Here is a 16,052-nt window from a genome sequence, read left to right on the forward strand (position 1 = left end):
TTAATTTGTTCAGAAACACTAAAAGTATTCACAGACTTCAGAAAAAAATTTAAATAAGAAATTCTGTGCTGCACACCACACCATTGATTCAAACAAACCAATGTAACATGAAACCATCATCTAGGATTGTTTATATAATACTCTTTCTATATAGTACATGTTATAAAATACCTTTTTAGAAGTTTGCATTTGATTTGATCTCTTATATTTTCCTTTCTTTGTAGGTTTCAGTTACAGAATACAACCATGAAAGGAAACATGCAAATGACCAGACAGTCATCTTTTCAGATGAAAACCAGATGGACCTGACAGCAAGTCATACTGTGATGATTACCAAAGGCCTTTTGGATTGTACCAAAAGTGAAAAATCCACCAAGATAGATACCACATCATTTCTGGCTAACTTAAAGCTCCACATTGAGGATTCAAGAATAAAGAAAGAATTAAATTTTTCTGGGGATCAAAGCACTTTCTCAGAAAAGAAAATAAATTTCAATGACTTCATAAAAAGATTGAAAACAGGAAAATCGAATGCTTCTCCTTTTACAGGACCTGATAAAGAAAATTCTGAGATGCCTATTCATTACAAAGAATCAAATAGGGCCTCTTCTATGCATCAAATGCATGTATCTCTTAGTGTAGATGCAAATAGCAGTAATATGACTAGACTCTTTAGAGAACAAGACGATGGGATGAATTTTACCCAATGTCATACAGCCAATATTCAGACTTTGGTTCCCACATCCAGTGAGCCCAGCTTAAGGGAATTTAAAGGTGATGATATTACAATTTATGGCAATGACTTTATGGACCTGACAATTAACCACACTATACAGAAGTTACCTTCAGCAGATAATCTGTCTGAAATAGAAAATCAAACTCAGAATGTCATGATGGATGTTTCAACAGGTCGTGGAGCTAAAGCACTAGGACAGAAGACAGTCTTTAAGGATAAACCAAACGATGCTTTTCAAGACCCTTCCTTAAACCCTGAAGGTGACATACATATTACCAGCAGTCATATTACAGGGACAGAAATTCAGACAGTCACACAGACTTCCTACCAGGACGTCAGAACATTGGCCATGATCCCAGAATCTAAACGTTCCAGTCCAGCTATTCAAGATTATAAGACATTTTTCTATTCTAGTTGTAATGATGCCATGGAACTGACCAAGTGTTTCTCAAGTATGAGAGAGGAGAAGAATTTGCTAAAGCATGACAGGAGTTATTCTAAAATGTATCCCAATCCAGATGCCATCTCTCTTCTCAGAGAGAATACGATTTATTCGGGAGAAGAAAGCATGGACATTACCAAGAGTCACACAGTTGCAATACATAATCAAATTTTTAAACAAGTTCAGACAAATGTACAGATAGCAGCTGCACCAGTATCTGAAAAAGAAATGATGATCCAAAATCACATAATCGTGTCAGAGGATGGGGAAATGAATATAAATTATAGCTCAGTTCCTCACGTATCTAAGGAAAGATTACAGCAGAGCCTGGAAAATCCTTTATTTACTTCATTGACTGACAAAAGGACTGAAATCTTCACAGATGAAAATATGGATTTGACTAAAAGTCACATAGCTAATGTAGGAAGTCAGTTTCCTCTTGCATCTTACAGTCTGGCATCTGAGAATACCAGTAAATCTCACTCTCACAGCATAAGCCCTTCAGATGAATGGGAAGAAATGACCAAAGGTCGTATTGAACCATCCCGACAACCAAACATAATATCTAAAAACATCCCAACTGACACATGGGACAAAGGAAAAGATCAAGTTTTGAATATTTCACCCTATCTTGATAAAGATTCTCCTCATTCACCTGATATTAACCAGAACATAGCAACAAGCCATAATATAGTATACTCTGGTGGAGATCTTGATAAACAAGTAACACTGAGAAATAATAGAAATACAGTTTCTTGTGAGCAATCTTTGTTTCCTACTACAAAGCCATTGTTTTCATCAGAAGGACAATCTGCCATGAGAAATCATAATACTGCTGTTAATAGTCAAACAGTGAAACCTGTACCAGACCAGAATTCTAAACTGCCTGAGCCACTGAGGAAAAGTTTAGGCAGTCCCACGCCTGACTGTTTTCATGACAAGATAATTATTTGTTCAGAGAAGGAGCAAAATATGGACCTAACCAAGAGTCACACTGTTGTCATTGGATTTGGTCCTTCTGAAGTACTAGAACTAGGTAAGACTAATTTAGAAAACACTAACAACCAGCTAACAACAGTAAACAGACAGAAAGCTGTAAAAGTTGAAAAATGTAATGAAAGTCCGATAGAAAAAACTGGAGTATTTATTTCTAATGATATCATGGGTGTGTTGAAGGACAAAACTGGAATTCTGAATGAAAAGCAAGATGTCAAAATTTGTGAAAGGAAAAGTCTTGGCAGACTAAAAATTGATAAGACTGTTGTATTTTCAGAGGGAGATGAGAATGATATGGATATCACCAAGAGTTACACAGTGGAAATAAATCATAGACCTTTACTAGATGAACATGATTCCCGTTTGGTGCCTTTGGCAGGAACTTCTAAAACTGTTTTGTATACATGTGGGCAGGATGACATGGAGGTCACCAGAAGTCACACAACTGCTATAGAATGTAAAACTATCTCACCAGATAAAATAACTACTAGGCCTGTGGACAAAACTGTAATGTTTATAGATAATCACGATGAACTAGAGATGACAAAGTCCCATACTGTTTTCATTGACTACCAAGCAAAGGAGAAACCTATGCTTCCAGACAGCTCTAACTTTGAACTATCCAAAAGAAAAAGCCTAGAAAAATCAAAAGTGACACCTAATCCTGCTAAGGAGGGTGTTTTCTTTCCGGACAATGGTGAAAGTGATCGCTCAGTAGCAAAAGTCAGCCAGCTAACATTACCGGGGGAATGGTCTAATAGTGATCCTTTAGAGAAAGCTGAAGCATTTTTAGCTGCTGGTAACATGGAAGTGTCTAAATCAACCATTTGGAAAAATGACAAAAATGTACAAAAGCCTGGATTTCTGAATGAATCTCTATCAGGCAAAAGTCAGAGAAGGAAGAGCCTTAGACTCAAAAATGACAAGACCATTGCATTTTCAAAGAATGACAGAAATGGTGTGGATGTCATCCAGAGTTGTACAGTGGAAATAAATAACAAAGGTGTCCTGGAAGATAGAGAGGACTCTCATTGGGTGCCTTTGGAAGGAACTTCTAATACTGTTTTATATACATGTGGGCAGGATGATATGGAGATTACCAGAAGTCATACAACTGCCTTAGAATATAAACCTCTCTCACCAGATAAAAGAACCGCTGGGCCTATGGACAAAACTGTTATGTTTGTAGATAATCACAGTGATCTGGAAGTTACTAAGTCCCACACTGTTTTCATTGATTGTCAAGCCATGGAGAAAATACTTCAAGAGTACCCTAAATTTGGAATAGCAAAAGGAAAAACCTTGGGTGTTTCTTTTCGTAAGGATGGTAGCTCTGTTCAAGAAATCACTAAAGAACAAGCACTGGCTGTAGAAAACAAAACTGTTCTTCACACTGAGCAAAAGCATCATGTGATACCCTTTGTTCCTACTAATACATTGTCTGGGGGTCAAGGTGAGACAGAAGTCAAATTCCATAGCACTGCTGTGGATGAAGAGGCCATGAAAGTTGTACTCCAGGCCTATGTATTGGAAAAAGCCAAAATTGAAAGCTGTCACTTAAATAGTACAGATAGAAGAAATGTGGGTTTTACAGGCAGTTCTGTAGCTGCTGTTTGTGGATCCAGTGATAATTATTCCTGTTTACCTAATGTTTCCTTTTTTGATAATTTGGAGGAGAATGGCATGCCCTTATGTGATAAAGATGATGTAAAAGCCAGTCATTGCCCAGTGCAAAATGAGCTTCCTTATGCAAACAATTTAGCTAGTGAATATTATTTGAAATCTGAGGGACTGCCTCTTTCTGCTCCTTGTTCTTTGTTAGAGAAGGAAAAAGTTGTTCAAACCAGTACCCAAGGACAGTTAGACTGTGTCCTAACAGTACTCAAAGATCAAGATCTGATTAAGGAGCCCCCAAATCTATTAGCTAATGAAACTTTAGTATATGGTGAAGATTTGGGGGAGATGACTAAACTTAACTCAAAGCGAGTATCTTGTAAGCTTCCAAAGGATCAAACGGAGGCCTTTGTTGATAATGCAGAGCATAGTTTAAAGAAGACCTTTGTTGATGATGTTTGTGTTGCTCCTCAGCATCATCTGTCAGCCCAGCAACATCCATTACCTCAACAAGGACAGAGTATTGTCAGTAAAGATGAAACAATATTGTCTAAAGTGGGAAATAAGAATTTAAATATTGTTAGAGGAAATGCCTCTGAACCCATATGTGAAGATGATTCCACAATGCTCAATAATGAGAAACAGTTTACTATGGCCTGTAAAAAAGAACTAAAGAAAAATATTCAAACAGCTAAATGTAATACAGCTATAGATTTCCACAATAACTCAGACTTGACTAAGCAAGTTATTCAAACTCATATCAATCCTAGAGAAGCATCAGATCCTGTAATTGCATCTAATGCTGCAACTTTTAGTAGTATCAAACCACATCTGAATAATTTGAATGAAAAAACTGAAGAATTTTTAGATTTCCAACCAGTTCATATACCACCTTCTCCAGAACAATTACTTGAATTAGTAAATAAGGCACACAGTAATATGAGTATAGTGCAAGCTACAGAAATACATAATGTTAACATAGTGTCCAGCAGTGTTAAAGATGATAGGGATGAAGAAAATAAAATTTCTCATAATGGAGCTGAAACCATCTCTGTACCATCAATGACGACTATAAAAGATAAAGTGAGGAGATGTTCTTTGGGAATATTTTTGCCCAGATTGCCAAACAGGAGAAATTGTAGTGTCACTGGTATTGATGACCTGAAGCCGATTCCAGGAGACACAACTGATTTAAATAACTTAGAAACTCAGCCAGTCTCCAGTAAGCATTCAGACACTGGATTTGTTGCAGCTAAACTGAACTTAAGTCCATCTCAATATATAAATGAGGAAAATCTTCCTATATATCCGGGTGAGATTAATTCCTCAGACTCTATTAGCATAGATACTGAGGAAAAGGCTTTGACTGAGACATACCAAAAAGAGATTTCACCATCTGAAAATAAACTGGAAGAAACCTGCAATAGCCAAAAAAGAACCTGGGTACAAGAAGAAGAAGATGATATTCAGGATGAGAAAAAAATCAGAAAAAGTGAAATTAGGTTTAGTGATACCGCACAAGATCAGGAGGTGAGCTCTGTCTTGAATTAAGAAATGTTCTTGATTTTTTATGAGTATTCTTGAATTTTAATTTTAGTCTCGGGTAACTAGGAATTGATTATTTCCAATTTTATATATACATATATATATATATATATATATATATATATATACCTGGAGAAATATTCCTATGTAGAATCTTAAGAAATTAATTGACTAGCAGTTAGACTTAAACACAATTTGAAGTGACAAATGGTCACAAAAAATGAAATGGAAAGTAGTACAAAAATTAATATCAAAATTGTGTAATTCTAAATATTCTGTCACTTCTAGTGTTTTGTCATTTTGGCTTTGCATATTAGAATCTCTAGCCAGGGTATATGTGGTTTGACAAGTCATCTTCAGTGTGAAAATATTTGGAGGGTAAAAAGCTTTTTTATTATGCAAACTGCTTAAAGAAAAGCTGGACTGAATTTTCTTGGCTAGTGAGGATATATAGAAGCTGAAAGTCCATTTCTTTCGAGGATGGGAGAATGCCTAGATCAAGCCCAGTATCTCAAAGTGAAGTGAGTGAGATTTTGTGTTTATTTAAAAGTCATAGAAGGTTCTTTATTTTGCAACATCTAGGCATTTTGGAAGTCCTGAGGTGACAATGTATGATAAAAAGTAGAGCTAGTGAATTAACCCATTTGTAAATATCTTTGTTATAATTGATAAAAAAGCAACATTTTGGACATGGAATTGTTAAACCCTCAGCTGAGAAATGTACGTCAGGACTTGTTCATTAGGTTGGCAGCAGAGGGGCAGAAGGAAGTATAAAGGTAGGGCTAAATGTGGATGTGTTCATATTTAAATTTTGATGATAACCATTGATGTATGTGTGTACCTCTTGGCTATACTATAGGAATACATTAAGTAATTCAGTGGAAACATACCTCCTTGCTAATACTTGAATAGTTTAGATCAGGTAATGAATCCTCTTAGAAGCATTATACTTTACGTACTCTGTTGCATTATGTCTCATTTTTAATTGAACATTAAGGGAATGTAGTATTTTAATCATAACTCTGCCAATATCTTTATCTAGAGGCCTGTTGCCATTTTTGTCTTTTATGAAATTTTTGTTGCCAAGAAAGGCAGGATTACATTTTTTCCTTCCAGATTGAGTTGGTTTAGTGTATTCTTGGTTATCAAAATACTCATAGCTTTGGGACTTTGAAATGTTAAATATTCATGATGTGTGAAAAAGCATGATACATAACTGTATGATCTTAATTACATAAAAATGGATGCTAAGTTTTGTAGGTACACAAACGAGACCTAGGACGACACATCAAACAGTAAACTGCTTGTGATTGTGGATGACTTTGTTTTCTCTTCTTGTGTTTTTTGGTTTCCTATTTTACATGTGTTAACTTTTAAGAAATAAGTGTTATTTTAAAAACCTTTAAAAAAAAAGGCATAGATTTTAAAAGTTGAGGGAACACTGATTTGGATAACTTGTCACTGAAACTGAGTTTTACAGGTGGAGAAATAAAGATTAGAAAGTATAATAGGCTCATAGGGGGCTTCCTTGGTGGTGCAGTGGTTAAGAATCCACCTGCCAATGCAGGAGACATGGGTTCAATCCCTGGCCCAGGAAGATCCCACATGCCACGGAGCAGCTAAGCCTGTGTGCCACAACTACTGAGCCTGCACTCTAGAGCCTGTGTGCCACAACTACTGAAGCCCGTGTGCCTAGAGCCCATGCTCCGCAACAAGAGAAGCCACGACAATGAGAAGCCCGCGCACCACAACGAAGAGTAGCCCCAGCTCGCTGCAACTAGAGAAAGCCCGTGCACAGCAAAGAAGACCCAACACAGCCAAAAATAAAAAAACAAATAAATTTATGAAAAAAAAGAAAGAATCATAGGTTCATAGAAACAAAGTTTAAACTCTGTTAAGAAATACGTAAGTAAGCTTAGAAGATGATTTCATTGGTTCTTTAAGGTGAGGTCCTGAGGAAATTGTTCATCTATGAAGCTTTGAGAAAGTTGTAACAGTAATATAAAATGTATAACTGAATAGATTCTATGAAAATTAGTATTATTTTATTTAATAAATATTTATTGGGTATCTGCTATGTCCTAGGTCCTGTTTAAGTCCTGGGAATGCTTCAGTGGGATTTACGGACAAAAATCTGTTCTCATAGAGGTCACATCCTAGCACTTAGACAAGGAATATATTGCCCTTAAAAACATAAGTAGGGCTTCCCTGGTGGCGCAGTGGTTGAGAATCCGCCTGCCAATGCAGGGGACGCGGGTTCAATCCCTGGTCCAGGAAGATCCCACATGCTGCGGAGCAGCTAAACCCGTGTGCCACAACTAGTGGGCCTGCATGCTGTAACTACTGAAGCCCACATGCCTAGAGCCCGTGCTCCGCAACGAGAAGCCACTGCAGTGAGAAGCCTGCACACCGCAACAAAGAGTAGCCCCCGCTCACCGCAACTAGAGAAAGCCCGCGCGCAGCAATGAAGACCCAACTCAGCCAAAAATCAATAAATAAAATAAATAAATTTTATTTTTTAAAAAAATATAAGCAAGTAGGTAGATGAAAATGGCATTTAAGGGCTGTAAAGTCAAATGGTTAAAATGGTAAAAGCAGGACCATATGACTTATTTGACTTCAATCAAAGGAGTCTTGGTCACCTGGGGAAGGAAGTACTAAAGCCTGGAAATAAATGCCTTCTCTGTACTCCAGACAGAGCCATTGTGTACAGCCGGTATTCTCTTCTGGTTTTCTGCAGTGTGGTAGCCCTGACCATGGTGACTAGTAGTTGAAAAATCAGATAGGTCAACGTTTGGTAGCTCATATGATATGGCTGTAACCTAGATACCTCTGGGAAACATTTGCTTATATAGTATAATGCACAAAGTTATTTCTATATATTTTTAAATAAAATTACTTTGAACTCTAAAAGCCTTATTCTAATTCTTTATTAAGGTATTTTATATGATTATAGATAAATTTTATAGAAGTATTTCTCTTAACATTGAACACTTAGTCATTATAAGTATACACTGTCATAACATTATTCTTATGATGTTTCTTTACTGATCATTTCAGATTTTTGATCACCGTGCTGAAGGAGCTATAGAAAAAAATGCTAACAGTGTGTTGATAAAAAGCCTGAGCAGGACCCCATCTACTTGCAGCAGTTCTCTGGATTCAGTCAAGGCTGATGGGACCTCTCTGGACTTCAGCAGTAAGACCTTCATGAAGGCTAAATAATAGAAGTCATCTGCTTACTTGACTAATAATATATTTCAGTTCAGGAGATATTTGAAAGTTGTATAAGCTTTTTGGGAGTTGATAAGTAAAGTCATACTTAGTTTATTTTTAATTCTTAGTTATTTTAATAAATTGAGAAGTGTATATTATGAAAGTGATTTTCGTAAGAGGCTTATAATTAGTAGAGAAACATATATGGAGCCTTAAAACTGTAATACACTTTGCCCTACAAACGACTGTCTTCCCAGAAAAATCCTACCAGATAGCTTCAAGAGCTTGAACCACACATAAACCTGAATAATAACTAAAATTAAGTTTACAATTTAATTTTGACTTATTCATCACTTGAATTTGCTTTACTTGTAGCACACCCCAGTAGTCAAATAGAATCACAGTTCCTCAGAGATACCGTTTGTGAAGAGAGCTTGAAGGAGGTATGTTAAAGTAGTTCTCATTTCTAATGCAACTAATTTCCTTATTTTGTTTTCTCTTGTTTAATTTTTTTTAATTATGAAATGTTTCAAATATACAGGAGACTAGTTTTCTTTTTTTTCTTTTTTTTTGTTAAGGATCCAACATGGCAATTAATTATGTGGAGTAGAATCACAATTGGAAGACCTACGTTTTGTTTTCTTGGGTTTTTTCCCAATTTTACTGTTACTGAATAAACTTAAGAAATAATATTAGATAAAATCTGCTTATGTATAGCTTACAAATATCTGGATAGTGTTTCCACAAATATATGCAAAGTACTTTAAGCCATTTAGAAACAAAGGTGGTGGTTATAGTCAAAATGACTCACCTTGAATGGTCATGCAAACTTTTTTTTTCCTCAGAAACTCAGAGATGGGAGAATAACAATAAAGGAGTTCTTTATACTTCTTCAGGTCCACATTCTGATACAAAAACCTCGACAGAGCAATCTCCCAACCAAAGTAAGTTCAGTTTCTTGGTAAAATAGTTATCTCAGTTAAAATATATTGTAGTTGTTTACTAAACCGCATCAAAGCAAGCATTTATTAAAAAACAAAAAAAGAATCTAAGGAAGCAAATTTTCCTATAGAAGGTTTTCCTATAGAAGATACATTTGGGGTTAGCATAAAAATTGATTTTTTTTTTAAATTGACTTTTTAAAAAATAATCATGAATTTTGAAAATGTGAAAAATTTTTTTTTCATTTCTTGCCATCTATTTTGTTTTTTATACTTTTTCCTGAACATACGGTTTTTAAAAAACCAAAGTACAGCAGAAGTTTGTTTTTTGGGGTTCTTTTTTTTTTGTTTTTTTTGTCTGCATTGGGTCTTCACTGCCACGCACAGGCCTTCTCTAGTTGCGGCAAGTGGGGGTTACTCTTCGTTGCAGTGTGCGGGCTTCTCATTGTGGTGACTTCTCTTGTTGCAGAGCACAGGCTCTAGGTGCGCAGGCTTCAGTAGTTGTGGCGCACAGGCTTAGTTGCTCTCCGGTATGTGGGATCTTCCCAGACCAGGGATCGAACCCGTGTCCCCTGCATTGGCAGGCGGATTCTTAACCACTGCACCACCAGGGAAGTCCCCAGCAGAAGTTTTTTTGTTTGTTTGTTTGTTTGTTTTGTGGTACGCAGGCCTCTCATAGAATACTTAAATAATACAGTCAACAAACTGAGTTTAAAAGATTAATAGACAAACATATCACTTACATACAAAATTACACAATATTTTTTTCACTTAAGTCTGTCAAACATTTACAAAAGTTAATTATGCCCTCGGCCACAAAGAAAATGGAAAAAAAAAATGGAGATTTCGTGGACATCATCTGATCTTAATCCAATAAAATTAGAACTAATAAAAGGACAAATATCTTAGCTTCTTGGAAATTAAGAAACACATTTCTAGTTAACTCATATCAAAGAAGAAATCAAAACTATTTAGAAAGCAAAGTAAGGAGAACATTTAATGCCAAATATATGGGATATACAGCAGAAATTATACTTACCAGGGAATTAAAAGCCTGAGATATCATTGTTATAGAAAAGACTCTAAAAATAAAGGATTTTTTAACACTCACTTTAAGAAATTGGAAAATGGGGCTTCCCTCGTGGTGCAGTGGTTGAGAGTCCGCCTGCCAATGCAGGGGATACGGGTTCGTGCCCCAGTACGGGAAGATCCCACATGCCGTGGAGCGGCTGGGCCCGTGAGCCATGGCCGCTGAGCCTGCGCATCCGGAGCCTGTGCTCCACAACGGGAGAGGCCACAGCAGTGAGAGGCCTGCGTACCACAAAAAAAAAAAAAAAAAAAAAAGAAATTGGAAAATGAACAATAAAATAACATCCATAAAAAGGCAGGAAGACAGATTTAATGCAGGTAAATAGTAAAGTTATTGAAATAGAAAAAAAATAAGTAGAAAATATAACAAATCTAAAAACTGGTACTTTGAAAAGACAATAAAATAAGAAAACTCTTAAAGAGCCTAATTAAGAAAAAGGAGAAAGCTAAAATATATATGGTTGAGAAAGAAGACATGTCCACAGATTAAAGGAGAGATTAAAAGAATTTTTTTTTAATCCACCAACTGTGACGACAAATTTTAAGACCTAGATGGTTTTTCAGAAAAACATAAATTACCAAAATTAACCCAGGAACTGGAAAACTCTAATTAACTACCATTGAAATTTTTTTTTTTACAATTTACCATTAAAATTGTCACTAGGACCAGATGAGTTCTAACTTTTAAAGAATAGATCCACACATACATGAATATTTGGTTTATGACAAAGATGCCCCTGCAGAACAGTGGCCTTTTCTATAAATGGTGTTGCATCAGTTGGATATCCATAGGGAAAAAAATGAACCTTGATTCAAACTTCACCCTATACATAAAAATCAGTTCTATACAACACCAAAAGTACAAGTGACAAAATTAAAATTTGGAGCTCATCAAAATTTAAAACTTGTGTGCTACAAATAATACCATCAAGAAAGGGAGGGCTTCCCTGGTGGCGCAGTGGTTGAGAGTCCGCCTGCCGATGCAGGGGACACGGGTTCACGCCCCGGTCCAGGAAGATCCCACATGCCGCAGAGTGGCTGGGCCCGTGAGCCATGGCCGCTGAGCCTGCGCGTCCAGAGCCTGTGCTCCGCAACGGGAGAGGCCACAAAAGTGAGAGGCCCGCATACCGCAAAAAAAAAAAAAAAAAAAAGGGAAAAGACAACCCACAGAATAGGAGAAAACATTTGCAAATCATACATCTTATAAGAGACTTGTGTCCAGAGTATATAAAGAACTCTTGAAACTCAAAAAGACAACCAAATTAAAAAATCGTCTGGGACTTCCCTGGCAGTCCAGTGGTCAGGACTTCACACTTCCAGTGCAGGGGGCATATCCGATCCCTGGCTGGGGAACTAAGATCCCACATGCCCCGTGGTGTGGCCAAAAAAAAAAAAAAAAAAAAAAAGCCAAGAAGCTATGCAAATGGCCAATAAACAAAATTATGATTAAAGAAATACAAATTAAAATGAGTTACTATCACACCCACTAGGGTGGCTGTAGTCAAAAAGACAAAATAATAAGTATTGGCAGGAATGTGGAGAAATTGGAATTTTCATACATTGCTGATAGGCATGTAAAATGGTGTAGCCACTTTGGAAAACAGTTGGGTATTTCCTCAAAAAGTTAAACATAGAACTATTATATGATCCAGCAATTCCACTTCTAGGTATTTACCTAAGAGAATTGAATACATACATCTAAACAAAAACTTGTACATGAGAATTATTCATAATAGCCAAAAAGTGAACTGATTATGAGTTACTTGAAGCTGGGATGGGGTGGAGGAGAATGGGGAATGACAGCTAATGGGTACAGGGTTTCTTTTAGGGGAATGAAAATGCTGTAAAATTAGCTGGGGCTTGATGTTGTACAACCCTGTGAATATATTTTTAAAATAATTTAATTGTATACTTAAATGGGTGAATTATATGGTGTGCAAATTAAATCTCAATAAAGCTGTTTAGAAAGAAATCAATTATAGGAGGATTGTCTATCTAACGTGAAAAGTAAATCAAAGATGGAAACTGGGAAGATACTCATGCATCTTTTGGGTTGCCAACCTCATTATTCTTATCACCATAGTGCCCCTTCCTAGTAGAATCTCCTTGCCTCAGCTGAAGATGGGGAGTAGAAAGGTACCTAGGTATGCAGCCAGAGTCTTAGGAAAAGCAGAAAGAGTACCAGGGGACCAGAGAAAGCAGAGGCTTCCCCTTCCGGTAGGAACAGAGAGGATGCTGGCAGGGTGGAAGAGGGAGAGGATATGTAGGAACCTAATATTTGAGGGTATGAATGCTCCCCTTTCCTCTCAGGCCTTACAGAGGTCAGGAGGGGCAGTGTTAGGGAAATAAATCTGGGAACAAACCCATCAAGATAGTAAGAGAAATCAACTATACTTCAATAAAATAAATTTTTAAAAAAAGATGGTAAGAGAGTTCAAGCTATATCAGGAAAGAAATTTAAAAATCCCAAAGTAGAGGAAGGCCAAAGAAATGGAGTATGTATGGGCTGTGGAAAATGAGGTTCACAGCTATGGGCATCTGTTCCAGGACTTAGATGACTATGAGTCTCCTTTAGGGTAGAACTGGGGAGAGCATTTTTGAGGCAGGTGGGGAGATGTGTGGCAGCCCTCATAGACAGATGTACAGCATCCATATGTGTGTGTGCAGTTGTAGGAGCTCAGCTGGCAGCACCGGCAAAAGGTACTATGTAGAAATATCAAATCACTATATTGTGTAACAAGAACTAATAACATAGTGTTGTAGGTCAGTTATATTTCACAAACAAACAAACTTATTAAAAATGAGATCAAATTTGTGGTTACTAGAGGCAGGCAGTGAGAGGTGGGGAAATAGGATCAAGGCAGCCAAAAGGTACAAACGTCCAATTATAAGATAAATAAGTGCTAGGGATGTAAGGTACAACATGATAAATATAATTAACACTGCTGTATGTTATCTATGAAAGTTGTTAAGAGAGCAAATCCTGAGTTCTCATCACAAGGAAAATTTTTTTCTATTTCTTTAATTTTGTATCTGTATGAGACGATGGATGGTTTTTTTTTGTTTGTTTTTTTGAGATGATGGATGTTTATTAAACTTGTGATAATCATTTCATGATATATGTAAGTCAGATCATTAGCTGTAAACCTTAAACTTATTCAGTGCTATATGTCAATTATATCTCAATAAAACTGAAAGAAAAAAAAAAGGTGCTATGGTAGTGCCGCAAGACCTCCTGCATGCCCAAGGAGTGGCTCAGGCCAAAACACTATAACTTACACCCTTTCAGTGTGGTTGAGGAACTACTGAAAGTACCCCTGCCAGGCCTGAAATACCCAAGAGCTGATTGTGCATAAATTGGGCACTTAATCAAAATAAATAAGTCAAGTGAGGAGGGTGACCTGTGCATATAGTCCTGGACTCAAGGTACAGCAAATTACCCATGTATTGCATACAGCATGGGCAGTTGCATCCAGTATGTACCCATAGTGCATGAGCCTAATATCCATTGGCACTTGGCATTCCTGGTGAATTTCTGAGAATGTGGTCCCATGTTTCACTTTGTGGTTATGAAGCTTCAAGAGGAAACCTACTCTTTTTTAAAAAAAAACTTTACTATTATAGGAATTTTCAAACATATACAAAAATAGATAATAGTTTAATGAAATCCCCATGTATCCATCACCAAACTTCAAAAATTATCAACTCTTTATTCTCTACATTTTCCTACCTCCCCACCCCTGTTATTTTGAAGCAAATCCCAGGCATCATCAATTTATCTGTATTTCAGTATGTATCCCTAAAAAGATGGGAACTCTTATTTTTAAAATATCCAAATACCATAATCATATCTTAAAATGATTAATTATTAAGTCAGTATTTATATTTCCCTGATTGTCTGCATTATTTTCCAATTTGTTAAGTTGCAACCCGGGTGAGGTCCAAACATTATAAACACTTGATATCTCTCTCTCAATTATCTTTTGAAGTATAAGGTCCCCTTCCATAACCCCCCCTTCCCCCCGCTTCTCTTTCTCTTCCTCTCTCCCCCTCTCTCCCCTAACCCCCCCTTTTTATGAGGAAGCCAGATTTTTCCATACTCTGTTAAGTATGGATTTTGCCCATTGTGTATACCCAAACTTTCATTTTAACGTGTTCCTCTGCCCTTTGTATTTTCTGTAAATTGGCAGAGGCCTTTTCAGATGAAGGGTTTTTTTTTCAAGTTTACTTTATAGTTGTACTTTCATCAGGAGATAGTATCTGGTGATGATGTGATGATCAACCATTATTTAATGATCAACCATTATTACTAGATTATCTAGATCTAGTAATTCATTAGGAGTTGTAAAGTAGTGATATCCTAATTTTCTTCTTTTTTTTTATTTATTGTCTAAATACTTCTATAAAAAGAAATATTCCTTTATCAAGTATTTGGCTCCTATATGAAAGGCAGTCAGCCATTTTCTCAAGGAGGCCTGATTTCTTTGAGAAGAAGTATAGAGCTTTGATTTTTCTTTATAAATTTAGCCTTAAAAATATTTTTTAAGAAAGAGAGTCAACATCAGTTATAATTGCTTTTAGCACATTTTTACACTTTCTGAGTACATCTGTTAGAAAGCTTGTTACAGATAGAGAAATGAGAGTAAAATCTCATTCGTTATTTCCTTTTAATCTGTCAACTGAAAGGGGAGAATGAGAGGAAACTAACATTTGTTAGATTACTTCAGCAGGCCCTGAGCTTTGGTACCTTTTTTTTTTTTAATATTTATTTATTTTTAGTTTTGGATGTGTTGGGTCTTCGTTGCTGCATGCGGGCTTTCTCTAGTTGCAGCAAGCAGGGGCTACTCTTCGTTGCAGTGCGCGGGCTTCTCATTGCGGTGGCTTGTTGCAGAGCACGGGCTCTAGGCGCACAGGCTTCAGTAGTTGTGGCATGTGAGCTCAGTAGTTGTGGCTCGAGGACTCTAGAGCACAGGCACAGTAGTTGTGGCACATGGGCTTAGTTTCTCCGTGGCATGTGGGATCTTCCCGGACCAGGGCTCGAACCCACGTCCCTTGCATTGGAAGGTGGATTCTTAACCACTGGACCACCAGGGAAGTCCCACTTTGGTACCTTTTTAAAAGACTTTTACTTTAATCTTAAGAGGTTGGTCAATATTGTGCCCATTTTATAGATGAGGAGACCAAAGCTTAGAGTGGTAAAATGACTTATTCCGTGCCACACTGCCTATAAATAATGTACAGTTGTGGCGTTTTGTTTGGTTTGGTTTTTATATGTAATGAGCCAACTTGGTTTTTCCAATACTGCATTAAGGACATCAGAAAGTCATTGGATTAGAGCTGTAAGACATTTAAAAAATGTCCAAAAGACACTTAAGACATTTTAAAAATAACTAAATTTTTACTGATTTATTTTATGTATATCAGAAAAGTTTGAGTTCAACCTGGGATACAAGTAAGGAACAGGGTTAGAGAA

The 16,052-nt window shown here is 36.7% G+C and overlaps 1 protein-coding gene across 5 annotated transcripts in view; it reads left to right on the top strand.

The window, feature by feature from the left end:
• KNL1 (kinetochore scaffold 1) overlaps window positions 1-16,052 on the top strand; it is a 63,969-nt gene that overhangs the window by 29,874 nt on the left and 18,043 nt on the right. For all 5 annotated transcript variants that reach the window (XR_013825603.1, XR_013825604.1, XM_079909714.1 and 2 more), the window contains 4 exons: window positions 225-5,318; window positions 8,394-8,532; window positions 8,925-8,992; window positions 9,395-9,493. Coding sequence is in view for 3 of the 5 variants with exons in the window: in XM_079909714.1 (XP_079765840.1) it covers window positions 225-5,318; window positions 8,394-8,532; window positions 8,925-8,992; window positions 9,395-9,493 (5,400 nt within the window). In the remaining 2 variants the exon portion in view is untranslated. The remainder of the gene's footprint in view (window positions 1-224; window positions 5,319-8,393; window positions 8,533-8,924; window positions 8,993-9,394; window positions 9,494-16,052) is intronic.

The sequence above is a fragment of the Stenella coeruleoalba genome, assembly GCF_951394435.1.
Source record: "Stenella coeruleoalba genome assembly, chromosome: 2".
In the NCBI taxonomy this organism is placed as follows: Eukaryota; Metazoa; Chordata; class Mammalia; order Artiodactyla; family Delphinidae; genus Stenella; species Stenella coeruleoalba.